This window comes from Ornithorhynchus anatinus, chromosome 21 (assembly GCF_004115215.2).
Source record: "Ornithorhynchus anatinus isolate Pmale09 chromosome 21, mOrnAna1.pri.v4, whole genome shotgun sequence".
In the NCBI taxonomy this organism is placed as follows: Eukaryota; Metazoa; Chordata; class Mammalia; order Monotremata; family Ornithorhynchidae; genus Ornithorhynchus; species Ornithorhynchus anatinus.
Genome location: NC_041748.1, coordinates 3,367,437 through 3,380,788, shown reverse-complemented (window position 1 = coordinate 3,380,788; position 13,352 = coordinate 3,367,437). Strand labels below are relative to the sequence as shown.

At 54.7% G+C, this 13,352-nt stretch overlaps 2 protein-coding genes across 3 annotated transcripts in view; both read left to right on the top strand.

Annotated features, from left to right (window-relative positions):
- Nucleotides 1–5,871: 5,871 nt before the first annotated feature.
- Nucleotides 5,872–13,352, top strand: part of GLB1 (galactosidase beta 1) — an 82,198-nt gene continuing 74,717 nt past the window's right edge. For both annotated transcript variants that reach the window (XM_029049527.2, XM_029049526.2), the window contains exon 1: nt 5,872–5,966. In XM_029049527.2, the coding sequence (XP_028905360.1) occupies nt 5,895–5,966 (72 nt within the window). In that variant the 5' untranslated portion in view covers nt 5,872–5,894. The remainder of the gene's footprint in view (nt 5,967–13,352) is intronic.
- On the top strand, nt 5,878–12,602 carry TMPPE (transmembrane protein with metallophosphoesterase domain). The gene is made up of 2 exons (XM_029049528.1): nt 5,878–5,966; nt 9,778–12,602. The coding sequence occupies exon 2, from the start codon at nt 9,888–9,890 to the stop codon at nt 11,226–11,228; it is 1,341 nt and encodes a 446-aa protein (XP_028905361.1). The 5' UTR covers nt 5,878–5,966; nt 9,778–9,887; the 3' UTR covers nt 11,229–12,602.

Below are 13,352 nucleotides of genomic sequence, written 5' to 3'. Positions count from 1 at the left end.
TCCCCTCCCCCGACCCTAGCCCCATCCCCTCCGGGACTCCCTCTTGATCGGCTCTATTGTCCTTTGCCAAGCGCTTAGTACAGTGCCCTGCACAGAGTAGGCACTCGATAAATAGGATCGAATGAGTGAAGGAAAGAACTGCCCCTCCCCTGTCCCTAGCCCCATCCCCCCCACCCCCATCCCCTCCGGGACTCTCTGCAATAAGCATCTACTCGCTTTTAAGGACCCAGACGAAGCCTTTGATGATGGGCGGTTGATTCGTAGTGCTTAGTACAGTGCTCTGCGCACAGTAAGCGCTCAACAAATACGATTGACTGAATCTGATTGCCAGAAACAGCCTTCCGACACGGCCATGGCAATTCCACCGCTTTTCCACGGGGCGTGATGACCTCCCGCAATAGCGTACAACTGTTTTGAGGAGATAGATTCCGGCCCGACGGGAGCAAATCACCCACTGGGCAACCTTTCTAACCTGTCAGCCACTGGGCAACCTTAGCGTGGCTCAGTGGAAAGAGCCTGGGCTTCGGAGTCAGAGGTCATGAGTTCGACTCCCGCCTCTGCCACTTGTCAGCTGTGGGACTGTGGGCAAGTCACTTAACTTCTCTGTGCCTCAGTTACCTCATCTTAAAATGGGGATTAACTGTGAAGCTCACGTGGGACGACCTGATTACCCTGTGTCTCCCCCAGCGCTTAGAACAGTGCTCTACACATAGTAAGCGCTTAACAAATACCAACATTATTACTTGTGTTGGACTCATTCTTCCTCCCACCCTCCCTCCCTTCCTTCCTTCCTTCCCCCCCCCCCCCCCGATTAGACTGTAAGCCCGTCATTGGGCAGGGATTGTCTATCTCTGTTGCCGAATTGTACATCCCAAGCGCTTAGTACAGTGCTCTGCACATAGTAAGCGCTCAATAAATACTATTGAATGAATGAATGAATTCTTCCTTCCCTACGGAAAGCTCACCTCCTCCAGGAGGCCTTCCCAGACTGAGCCCCCCTTTTTCTCTGCTCCTCCCCATCGCCCCTTCTCCCTCCCTCTGCTCTACCCCCCTCCCCGCCCCACAGCACTTGTGTATATATGTACATGTGTGTTATTCTATTCATTTTATTAATGATGTATATATATATCTATAATTCTATTTATTTATATTAATGCTATTGATGCCTGTCTACTCGTTTTGTTTTGTTGTCTGTCTCCCCCCTTTCTAGACCGTGAGCCCGTTGTTGGGTAGGGATTATCTCCATCTGTTGCCGAATTGTACTTTCCAAACGCTTAGTACAGTGCCCTGCACACAGTAAGCGCTCAAGAAATACGATCGAATGAATGAATTTGGAGGACACCCGGGGCGGGCCGAGCTGGCTCCACAAAACCGCTTCTTCCCAAGTTCCATGAAAGGAGGGATTATCTGGAGCGGCTTCTCGGTCACTCAGTGGGTGACCCAGGCGGGTGACCTGATGGCAGCCAACCGATGGCCCGGGGGAGCCGGCAAAGGTACTACACTTCTCAACACGGGGGTTGAAAGGAGTGTAGATCTGACCCCAAAAATTTCTCTCAAAGTGCAGGGTAGTCTGGCAGCAAATGGAGTACCGATATTGACAAACGTCAACAGTCGTTATGACTAGGTAAGCAACATCACCCTAACCCAAACAAAAAACCCCACCAAACTGCAGTGTTGATATTGACAGAAAGCAGCCATTATGAGTGTACACAACTAGACAAACAAAAAGCAAAAAATGCTGTATTGATCTTGACATTATGACTAGGGTAGGTGACTTGACGCTAACCCGAACAAAAACAATATCAAAACCCACAGGTGTTTGCTCTGCCTGGAATGTAGATCTAGCCCAGAAGCCAACGCCCCAAAGCAGTTGGGTTAATTTGAGTTATCCATCACAACACACCCGAGGTCCCAGTGGAACTTGGAGAGTCAAATGACTTAGTTTATTAGCAGTAGATAGTGGATTTCTTCATGCGATTATGGCAAGGGACACCTGGTGTGTGAGTAAGATAGTGATTTCTGCATAGCACTGTTTTCCCCAGTTATCGCGTCCAGACCTTGTGCCTTTTCTTGTCACCGTGAAGCTTGCAGCTTGTCCTAGTGGGACAGAGCACGGGACCGGCCATCACACGCCCCGAGTTCTCGTGTCAGCTCCAGTCCTTGCCTGCTGTGTGACCTTGGGCCAGTCACTTTGCTTCTCTGTGCTTCAGTTTCCTCCCTGACAGTTGGGGATGAAATTCCCGTTCTCTCTCCCCCTTAGACTGTGAGCCGGGTGGGGGCTGTGACCAACCTGATTATCCTGGCTCTACCTCAGCGTTTTGTACAGTGCTTGGCACTTGGTAAGCCCTTAAACACCACAATTCAGTCGATCAGTCGCATTTGCTGCGTGCTTCCCCTGGGCAGGGCACTGTACTGAGCGCTGGGGAGAATACAACGCAACAATATTCTCAGGCTTGCTCTCCCTACCTTTTAGATTATGAGCCCCGTGTGAGACAAGGACTGGGTTCGATCTGCTCACTATTATGTTTTAATGGTATTTGTTAGGTGCTTAGTAGGTGTCAGACACTGTTCTAAGCTCCGGGATCACGCTGCTTCTATGCTTCTGCTATGTTCTGCATACGGTAAGCGTTCAGTAAGTACCACTGATATATCAACTTCCCCTACAACAGCAGGACCATCATTTGTCTTGCCAATTCCGGGCACTCGGTTGTGGTGAAGATCAGGGCTGAGATGACCTAGAGGGGCTGGGCTTCAGTCCATGATTTCTTTGGGCCTACTGGGAATCAATCAGTCCATCGAGGTCCTGCTAGGAACGCATTGCCCTGCAAAAAAATTAAAGAAAGCAAAAAGCCAACAGTTTTACCACCAAAATAAATCCTGTAAATAGCACAATAGCTCAAAATTGAGTTTGCCCTCAAGTGAAGAGGCAGCGGGGCCTAGAGGATAAATCTCGGCCATGGGAGGCAGAGGACCTGGGTTCTAATCCCGGCTCTGCCACTTGTCTGCCGTGTGTGTGACCTGGGGCAAGTCACTTCACTTCTCTGGGCCTCAGTCTCCTCGACTGCAAAAACGGGGATTCAATACCAGTTCTCCCACTTACTTAGGTTGTGAACCCCATGTGGGGCGGGGTCCGGCCGATTACCTTGTATCCACCTCAGCCCTTAGTTCAGTGCTCCACACACAATAAGCGCTTAATGAATATCTTAAAAGAAAAAGTGCACAAGCCTGAGGGGTTGATGGGGAGGCTGGCAGGACTGGGGAAATTGGGTGTCGGGGCTGGCAGTGCCATTCCCACCCACTATTGATTAGAAAAATGGCAGCGGAATACAACGGGTGAATGCCTTCCAGATGTTGGGAAGGCAGAAGAGACGTCAGAGGTCTGGAAACAATAAGCCACTCTTCTGGGTAGGAAACTAAAGGCTTGCCAGATTTGGGCCTGGCATGTAGGTTTTCCCTGGGGGCAGGCCATCTTTGAAGGTCATGGTTCTTGAAGCCGCCCGTCTCAAAACCCCATCTTCTATTCCTTATCCCGACTGGATTACTGTATCAGCCTCCTCTCTGATCTCCCTTCCTCCCGTCTCTCCCCACTCCAGTCTCTTCTTCATTCCGCTGCCTGGATCGGCTTCCTGCAGAAACACTCTTGGCATGTCACTCCCCTTCTTAAAAACCTCCGGTGGTTGCCTATCGACCTCCGCACGGAACAAAAACTCCTCACTCTTGGCTTCAAGGTTCTCCATCACCTTGCCCCTCCTACCTCACCTCCCATCTCTCTTTCTACTGCCCACCCCGCACGCTCTGCTCCTCTGCCGCTCACCTCCTCACCGTCCCCCATTCGCGCCTGTCCCGCCGTCGACCCCTGACCCGCGTCCTATCGCTGTCCCGGAACGCCCTCCCTCCTCGCCTCCGCCAAACTCTCTTCCCCTCTTCAAAGCCCTACTAGGAGCTCACCTCCTCCGAGAGGCCTTCCCAGACTGATCCCCCCCTTTCCCTCTGCTCCTCCTTCCCTCCTCTTCCCCTCCTCGCCCTCTGCTCTTCCCCCTTCCCCTCCCCTCAGCACTGTGCTTATTTGTATATAGTATGTATTACCCTATTTATTTTGTTAATGAGGTATATATCTCCATGATTCTATTTATCTTGATGGTGTTGACTTTTGTTTTGTTCTGTTTCGCTTTGCTGTCTGTCCCCCCGTTTAGACTGTGAGCCCGTCACTGGGCAGGGATTGTCTCGATCTGTTACCTAATTGTCCATTCCAAGCGCGTAGTACAGTGCTCTGCACATAGTAAGTGCTCAATCAATACTATTGAATGAATTTATTCATATTAACGTCTGTCTCCCCCTCTAGACTCTAAGCTCAGTGTGGGCAGGGAACATACCTACCAACTCTGTTGTACTGTACTCTCCCCAGTGCACAGCACGGTGGTCTGCACACAATCAGCGTTCCATAAATACGATCGATCGATGGATCTGCTTTTATCTGTCAGAGCCAGTGACGTTTACCCGGCTCACACAGTGTGCAGAGATCCGTGTCGGGGACGGTAGTAGAAACTGCACAACCCCGTTGCGAGGGGGTTAACAAACCAACGGAAACGCGAAGCAGGAAAGCAAGAAGCAGGAAACAAGATAGGAGTGGGCGTGCTAAGGGCACCGGCTCAGCGGGCCCGGAGAGGCCTAGCTTTCCGGCCCTCGGTCCTCGGGTGGGGGCAAGAGGCTGGTGACCACTGAGCGGGGCAGTCTGGTGACCACTGAGTGGGGCAGGTCCGGGGCAGCCTGGTGACCACTGAGTGGAGTGGGAATGGGCAGTCATGTGACTACTGAGCGGGGCGGGAGTGGGGCAGTTAGATGACCACTGAGCGGGGCAGAACTGGGGCAGCCAGGTGACCACTGAGCTGGGTGGGACTGGGGCAGTCAGATGATCACTGATCGGGGTGGGATTGGGGCAGTCAGTGTCCGGGAGCGGGGTGGGACTGGGGCAGTCAAGTGACCACTGAGCAGGGCGGGACTGGGGCAGTCAGATGATCACTGATCGGGGTTGGATTGGGGCAGTCACTGTCCGGGTGTGGGGCGGGCCTGGGGCAGTCAGATAATCACTGATCGGGGCGGGACTGGGGCAGTCAGATGACCACTGAGCGGGGCGGGCCTGGGGCGGTCAAGGGACCAGTGATCGGGGCAGGCCTGGGGCAGTCGGATGGCCACTGAGCGAGGCAGGACTGGGGCAGTCAAGGGACCAGTGATCGGGGCAGGACTGGGGCAGTCGGATGACCACTGAGTGAGACAGGACTGGGGCAGTCTGATGACCAGTGAGGGGGTGGGACTGGGGCAGTCAAGGGACCAGTGATCGGGGCAGGACTGGGGCAGTCGGATGACCACTGAGCGAGACAGTACTGGGGCAGTCTGATGACCAGTGAGGGGGTGGGACTGGGGCAGTCAGATGACCGGTGATCGGGGCGGGCCTGGGGCGGTCAGATGACACTGAGTGAGGCAGGACTGGGGCAGTGTGATGACCGGTGAGAGGGGAGGGACTGGGGCAGTCAGATGACCACCGAGCGAGGCGGGATTGGGGCAGTCTGATGACCAGTGAGAGGGGCGGGACTGGGGCAGTCAGATGAGAACCGATCGGGGCGGGACTGGGGCGGCGTGATGACCAGTGAGAGGGGAGGGACCGGAGCGGTCAGATGATCCCTGATCGGGGCGGGACCGGGGCAGTCAGATGATCCGTGATGGGGGCGGGCCTGGCAGAGTGACGGGTGCGGGGCGGGCCCGGGGCGGTCAGATGACCGGGGAGCGGGGCGGGAGCGGGGCATCCGGCGGTCCGGGGGCAGGGGCGGGAGGAGCCCGGCCGTCGCTGACCTCGAGGCGGGCCGGCCCCGGGCCTCGGTGGCGGAGCCAGCCCAGCCATGCCCAGCTTTGGGCTGGCGGCGCTGCTGCTGCTGCTGCTGCCGGCGGTGGGCGAGGGCCGAGGAGATCCGGTAGGTGCGATGGCGGCCCGGGGGGGAGGGCACGGCCCCGGAGGGTCCCGGATAGCACTCCCCCCTGCCTCCTGTCCTCGTCCCCCTGCTCCTCTTCCCCTGCTCCCTGCCCTCTTCCCCTGCTCCCTGCCCTCTTCCCCTGCTCCCTGCCCTCTTCCCCTACTCCCTGCCCTCTTCCCCTGCTCCCTGCCCTCTTCCCCTGCTCCCTGCCCTCTTCCCCTGCTCCCTGCCCTCTTCCCCTGCCCCTGGCCCCCTGGCCCTCTGTCCCTTCTCCCCCGGCCCCTCTCTCCTTTTCCCCCTGCCCCCTTTTCCCCCTGCCCCCTTTTCCCCCTGCCCCCTTTCCCCCCCTTCCTGCCCCCCTCCCTGCCCCTTCCCCCCTGCCCCCTGCTCCCTGCCCTCTTCCCTTGCCCCCTGGCCCCCTGTCTCCTGTTCCCTGCCCTCTTCCCCTGGCCCCCTGGCCCCCTGGCCCCCTGGCTCCCTGCCCTCCCCTCTCCCCTTCCCTCTGCCATCCTGCACTTTCCATCCCAGAGATTGGGTGATCCTACTACTAATTGTGATAATGCTGGTGTCTGCTAAGCGCTTACTATGTGCCAAGTCCTGTTCTAAGCGCTGGGTGGAGGGGAGATAGAAGGTCATCCCACGCGGGGCTCCCGCTCTTCACTTTCTGGACTGTAAGGCCGCTGTTGGGCACGGGTGGTCTCCGTCTGTTGCCGAATTATCCGTTCTGAGCATTTAGTCCAGTGCTCCGCACACGGTCAGGGCTCCATAAATACGATTGAATGAATCCCCATTTGACAGCTGAGGGAACTGAGGCCCAGTGAAGGGGCTGGCCCAAAGTCACCCAGCTGGTGAGTGGCGGAGGCGGGATTAGAACCCACGACCTCTGACTCCCAAGCCCCGGCTCTTGCCACTAGGCCAAGCTGTTTCTCTAGTGTGTGATGAGTGTGTGTGTGTGTGTGTGTCCCTGTCCCTGGACAGGCCTCTTGCGGAGGCCCCCGTTCCTAACCCTTCCTCCTCGCCCTCTCTGGTGGCTACTGAGCCATGGGTAAGGCTCAGGAATGGCTTTGAGGGGCATTAAATAATAATAACGATGGTATTTGTTAAGCGCTTACTATGTGCAAAGCACCGTTCTAAGCTCTGGGGCCTGGGGACTACAAGGTGATCAGGTGTCCCACGTGGAGCTCACGGTCTTAATCCCCATTTTACAGATGAGGTAACTGAGGCCCAGAGAAATGAAGTGACTTGCCCAAAGTCCCACAGCTGGCAAGTGGCGGAGCCGGGATTAGAACCCACGACTTCTGACTCCCAAGGCTGTGCTCTTCCCACCGAGCCACGCTGCTGCTTATTATTAAAGGGTGGCTGGGGGCCCATCCTTCCTGGTGTTCAGGCCTGCTGCGGGACATGGCCTAGACTGACCTCCTCGGCCCCCCTTCCGTTGTCCAAAGGACCGCTGTCATTCCTAGGGGAAGATGAGGCCCAGCTATGCAGCTGGTTTTTTCATTTGCACAGTCGTGTTTACTGAGCGCCGACTATGTGCAGAGCACTGGACTAAGCTCTTCTCCCTGGGGGCAGGTGGCTTAGCAGGCTTGAGCACAGGTGGCCCCCTCGGCTGCTGCTCCTGCTTTACTGACCCTCGGGCTGGCCTTGACCCCCGGCGGGCTACGTTAGGGACTCCGGGGGCATTTTGAAAGGGGATTGGCGTGTGTATCCTTTCTTTCTTTTCTTTGTTTCCCCTCTTCTTTCTTTCTGTTGTTCTGTCTTGCTTTCTGTCTTTCTATATAGAGAGAGATACACACTCCAATCTACATCTGTCTCCCTCACACACACTCCAATCTACATCTCTGTACATCTCTCTATATATAGATGGAGAGAAAGGTACACACTCCAACCTACATCTCTCTACATCTATCTACATTTCTCTCTCTCTCTCTCTCTCTCTCTCTAGAAAGATTCACACTCCAATCTCTGTCTACATCTATATATATAGAGAGAGAAAGATGCACAACCCCATCTCTATCTTCATCTTTCTATATATATGTATACAAAAAGAGGAATGAATATGTAATTTGGAGAAAAAGGGGCAGGCTTTGAATTTTATTATTTGGTTATCCTTAATGAACTCCAAGATGTCATCACTGATCGTGGAAGATGTAGATTTGCACAAAAGATCATCTGGTCTAATCAAAGTAATTGCAATCAATCAATCTAATCCATCAATCAAAGAGATTATTGAACTCCTACTGTGTAGAAAATTATACTAAGCACTCAGTACAATAGAATTTGTAGATATGATTCATGACCTCATATATATAGAGAGAGATGTAGATATATATATATAGCATTATGTGATAAATAATTTTATATTATAAATCACTTATTAATGTCTGTCCCCCCCCCCCCCTGTAAGCTTGTTATGGGCAGAGAATGTTTCTGCTAATTCTGTTGTGTTGTACTCTCCCGAGTGCTTAGTACAGTGCTCTCTGCATGTAGTAAGTGCTCAGTAAACTCAGTTGACTGGTTGAGCAGCCCCCTGGTAGGTCGAGAGTAGAAACAGAGTCCTTGGGTCATCCGGAAAAGTCTTCGGATGTACGAGAGGTGACCTTGTGGGATTTAGAGCAAGTATCCCCTTCCTGGTTTGCTTCTGCTTGAGCAGCGGGACCCGCCTTGGGCGGGGGCGAGGGGATAATCAGCCTGGACACAGGCGGAAGCCAAGATTACTGGCCTGCGTCTCTTTATCTCCTCTTCCCAGTTCCTGACCTTGGCGTACTTGCCCTCTTGGCATCCTGAGCATTCATTCATTCAATCGTATTTATTGAGCACTTACTGAATGCAAAACACTGTACAAAGTGCTTGAGCAGTTGGCTGCATGCCTACGCTGGGGCGGTAAGCATTTGAGGGGGAAGGAGAAAGAGAGAAAATGTGGCTAACCAGGAGGTAACACCCTATACTTCTGTAATTCAGGACCAGGAGAGGAGAATTTTAACCCGGCTTGTTCTCAATAGTCAGAGTTTAACAGATCGCATCTGGCGGACCGCTAAAAAAAAATTTCTGATGACTCTTCTGGGGATGGGAGATTGCGGAAGACTTGATTTTGATCATTTCCCTGTGCACGATTGGGGTCTTTGCAGTTGTTACCTAGTAGGAAGAGACATTTTTAAGCCTTCAGTTGTTGCATAACAGTAGCCCGCACCATGATAAAATCACGTTTTAAAGTATTGCCATTTTTAGAATTTCCCGATCCCGTTCCCTCCCGAGGCAAGGCCGCTTTAAAGTGACGGGTCTGGAGTTGGGAATTCGTAGGGGGAGGGAGTCCCGGCCAACTCCAGCCTCTCCGGCAGCAGTGCTCTTGAGAGGCTCCCGGTGTCTTAGAAAAAACTGACTCTCCTTTTTAAATGGTATCTCTTATGTGTCAAACGCTGGTCTGAGAGCTGGGGAGGTACAAGTTAATTAGGTCGGACACAGGCCCTGTCTCACGTGCGTGGGGCTCACAGTCAAAGCGGGAGGGAGAACAGGGATTGAATCCCCATTTTACAGTTGAGGAAACCAGAGCAGCGTAGTGACTTGCCCACGGTCACAGCAGGCGATCGCAGAGCCGGCATTAGAACCCAGCTCCTCCGTCCCCCAGGCCCCGGGATCTTTCCACTAGGCCACCCCGCTTCGATTAAAGCTGCAGCCTGGGTTTTTTTTTTTTCCTCTTTCGCGTTCGGGGCCGGGGAGAGCGAGCTCTGGGAAGGCTTCTCGTGTCGTGAAGCGGGAGGGAGAAACCCGTTTGTAATATCCCAAAAAAGCTGACGCCGGTTCCTGGTTGCAGGCAGAGTTGATCTGGAAACCACCCAACAGCTCCTCTGTTGTCTAAGCCTCCTCGTGTCCCCGGGAGAAGCCCGAACGGACCCACCGGGGCCCCGGTGGTGAGCAGACACGATGCTCGTCCTCAGGCAGCTGTCCCTGGAGGCTAAGGCCGCCGTGGCCGCCGGCGTGGTCTTCTTCTCCATGATGCTGTCCCGGACCTACGTGGGCGGGAGCGTCGGCCCCGGGGTCCAGCGCTGGCTCTTCCGCCTGCAGCTGGCCCTGTTCGCCAACGCGCTGATGCTGATCGGCTCCCTGTACATCTGGCGGTGCACCGTGACCTCTCTGTGCCGCCCCCCGCTCTCCGGCTCGGCCTGCCTGGGCCCGTGGAAGGTGGCCGTGGGGACGTTCCTGGCCCTGGCCCACTCCAGCTTCTTCACCATGCTCTTCCTCGTGGCCGAAGAGCCCTACCTGTTTTCCTTGGCGGCCTACTCCTGCCTCGGGGCCTACGTCATCATGATCTTCTTCCTCTTCACCCTGGGCTGCATGGAGCAGGGCTACCGGCTCCTGGCCTGGCGGGGCGGGATGCCCGGGGCCGGGGCCGACAAGACGAGGAGGGCGGTCGCGAAGCCGCTGCTGGCGGTGGCGGTGACGGCCCTGCTCAGCGTGGTGGGCCTCCTGAACGCCGCCCGGCCCCCGGCCGTGAAGACGGTGGAGGTCCCCTTGCGTCAGCTGCCCCCGTCCATGGACGGCTTGAAGGTGGTGCTGCTGTCCGACATCCACCTGGGCCCCACCGTGGGGAGGACCAAGATGGACCTGATCGTGCGCACGGTCGAGGACCTGGAGCCGGACGTCACCGTGATCGTCGGGGACCTGACGGACTCGGAGGCCTCGGTCCTGCGCCGGGCGGTGGAGCCCCTGGGCCGTCTGAGGTCCCCTCTGGGCACCTACTTCGTCACGGGCAATCACGAGTACTACACGTCGGACGTCAACAACTGGTTCGAGCTCCTGGAGTCCCTGGGCGTCCGGCCCCTCCACAACGAGAACGTCAAGGTCACCATCGCCGGGGCCTCGGCCGAGGGCACCACCGGCCGGGACTGGATCTGCCTGGCCGGGGTGGACGACATCGAGGCGGACATCTTGCGCTACTCGGGCCACGGGATGGACCTGAGCAAGGCCCTGGGGGACTGCGGCCCCGACCACGCCACCGTCCTGCTGGCCCACCAGCCCCTGGCCGCCAAGTGGGCCCTGCAGGCCCGGCCCGACATCGACCTCATCCTCTCGGGCCACACGCACGGCGGGCAGATCTTCCCGCTGAACGTGGGGGCCTACCTGCTGAACCCCTTCTTTGCCGGGCTCTACAGAGTCGGGGAGAGCACCTTCGTCTACGTCAGCCCGGGTACCGTCTACTACGGGATCCCCATGAGGCTGGGCAGCCGGGCCGAGATCACGGAGATCATCTTGCGTGCCCTCTGAGGGCGGGGGCGGGCGACTGTCTGTCTCCTCTGAGGGTGGGCGGCCTGTCCGTCTCCACCCCCCTCCCCCGACCCCTGCTACACTTCAGCCCTCAAACCCACCCCCTAACGGCACTTAGCGTGGCCTCATGTTGCTCACTGATGGACGCTCGCTCCCAAGCCCGGATGGAGCATAAAAACAGAAACAAAACACAAACTCCTGCTGAATTTCTTTCTCTCTGGCTGGAGAGGATAGGCTGGTGACTTGGTTCCATTTGGGCTGGAAATTTTTTTTTTTTGACTTATATGGAAGGTCAAGGATAGCACGTTGTGATGTCTGTAAAGGCTATTTAGGGGGTGCCGGGGGGCAAGCGCCTTTTGTTCTCTTGTGCAAGCTCATAAAACCACTTATCCTTCTATGGGAGATAGCTCCCGGAGATAGGAGCTGGGCATTGGGGTCACCTCCACCCTGCTGTTGCAATCTAGAGTGAAGAGATAAAATCCTGTAAGGGTGGGTCACTCACAGGTCCTTCTCTCGCTTTCCTGGTTTGAGCCTCACGTAGGCTGATACTAAACCTCAGGTTTCCAATCAGCGTAGGATTTTGGGGGAAGATTTTGGGTTCGGGGCACAGATCTCTTGTGTGCATGGGGAGGTGGTTAGACGTGTGTGAGTTTAGGGGGGAGCATCTTAAAGGGTCGAATCTTTGTTTTCTGTCTCTCTAGTTGCCCCCCCTCAGTTTAGCCGGCGCGGCCTTGTTCTTTTTAAATCTCCTGCCTGGGGCCAGCCTAACTGGGAAGCGGGAGAGGGCGAGATTCTCCAAACCCTTGGCCTGAGAAAACTGGGCCTTATACGTTTTCCCTCAAGAATGCTCCCCGAGGGCCTTTGGGACCTCCGAGAACGTTGACAACGTTCCCACGCGCCCATCGTTTTACTTCAGTTTTGAACAGCCGGGCTAAACTGTTAAACGGCGGCTCTTTCGATTAAAGAGAAGACAGGAAAAAAGCACACATGCACGTTTTTTTGAGGACAACGTCTTTCTCTCGCCCTCCCAAGTTTTAATTTGTCAGTCACAGGCCAAACACAGGAACTACATCTAGTTTCTTTGGAGCTTGGGCAGAGCGATTGGAGTGCTCCAGGGAGGATATTTTGTGGACATTATTCCTCAGACAGTTTGAGTCCAACTTTTCTTGGTTTGGCTGTCTGCCAGGGAAGGACTCTTAACTGGCCAGGCCAGTTTCACCCTGGAAGGGGCCTTCTGGTTCCTTCTCTCTAGTTGTGAAAAATTGGATGGCCAGTTACTAGCTGGGCTAGAAGCTGCTATTGGCAAAAGTTTTTTTTAATGATATTTAAGTGCTTATTACGTGCCAGGCACTGTACTGAGCGTCGGGGTAGATACGAGCTAATCAGCTTAGATGAAGTCCATGTCCCACGTAGGGCTCACAGTCTTCACCCCCATTTTGCACTTGAAGTGATTGAGGCCCAGAGAAGTGAAGCGACTTGCCCAAGGTCATACAGCAGCCAAGCGGTGGACCTCGGATTAGAACTCGGGTCCTTCCAACTCTCAAGCCCAGGCTTGCTGCTGCTTCCATTTCCTTTCTCTAGTTGTGATGGCTAGTCAGTGGCTGGGCTAGGAAGTCTATTGGAAAATCATTTTTTTAAAATGATATTTGTTAAGCGCTTTACCATATGCCAGGCACTGTACTAAACGCTGGGGTTAGATACAAGCTAATCAGCTTGGACACAGTCCAGGTCCCACATGGAGCTCACCGTCATATACCTCATTTTACAGATGTGGTCACCGAGGTACAGAGAAGGGAAGCGACTTGTCCAAGGTCACACAGCAGACAAGCGGTGGAGCTGGGATTAGAACCCAGGTCCTTCCGACTCCCTGGCCCATGCTCCATCCATTAGGCCGTGCTGCTTCAAAACATATGAAAAAAATTCACTGTGGGTAGTAAAGCCTGTGGAACTAATTGCCATTAGAAGTTGTGTAGATCAAAGAAATATCAGTAGATTCAAGTGGGGTTTGGATAAAATCATGAATTTGAGTTCCGTAATAGACTGAAAACCGAAAGCTCTCGGGAGACTACAAATACCATAAAAGCAAAACAAAAAACCTAATCACTTTCGAGTTTCAGTGGTGAG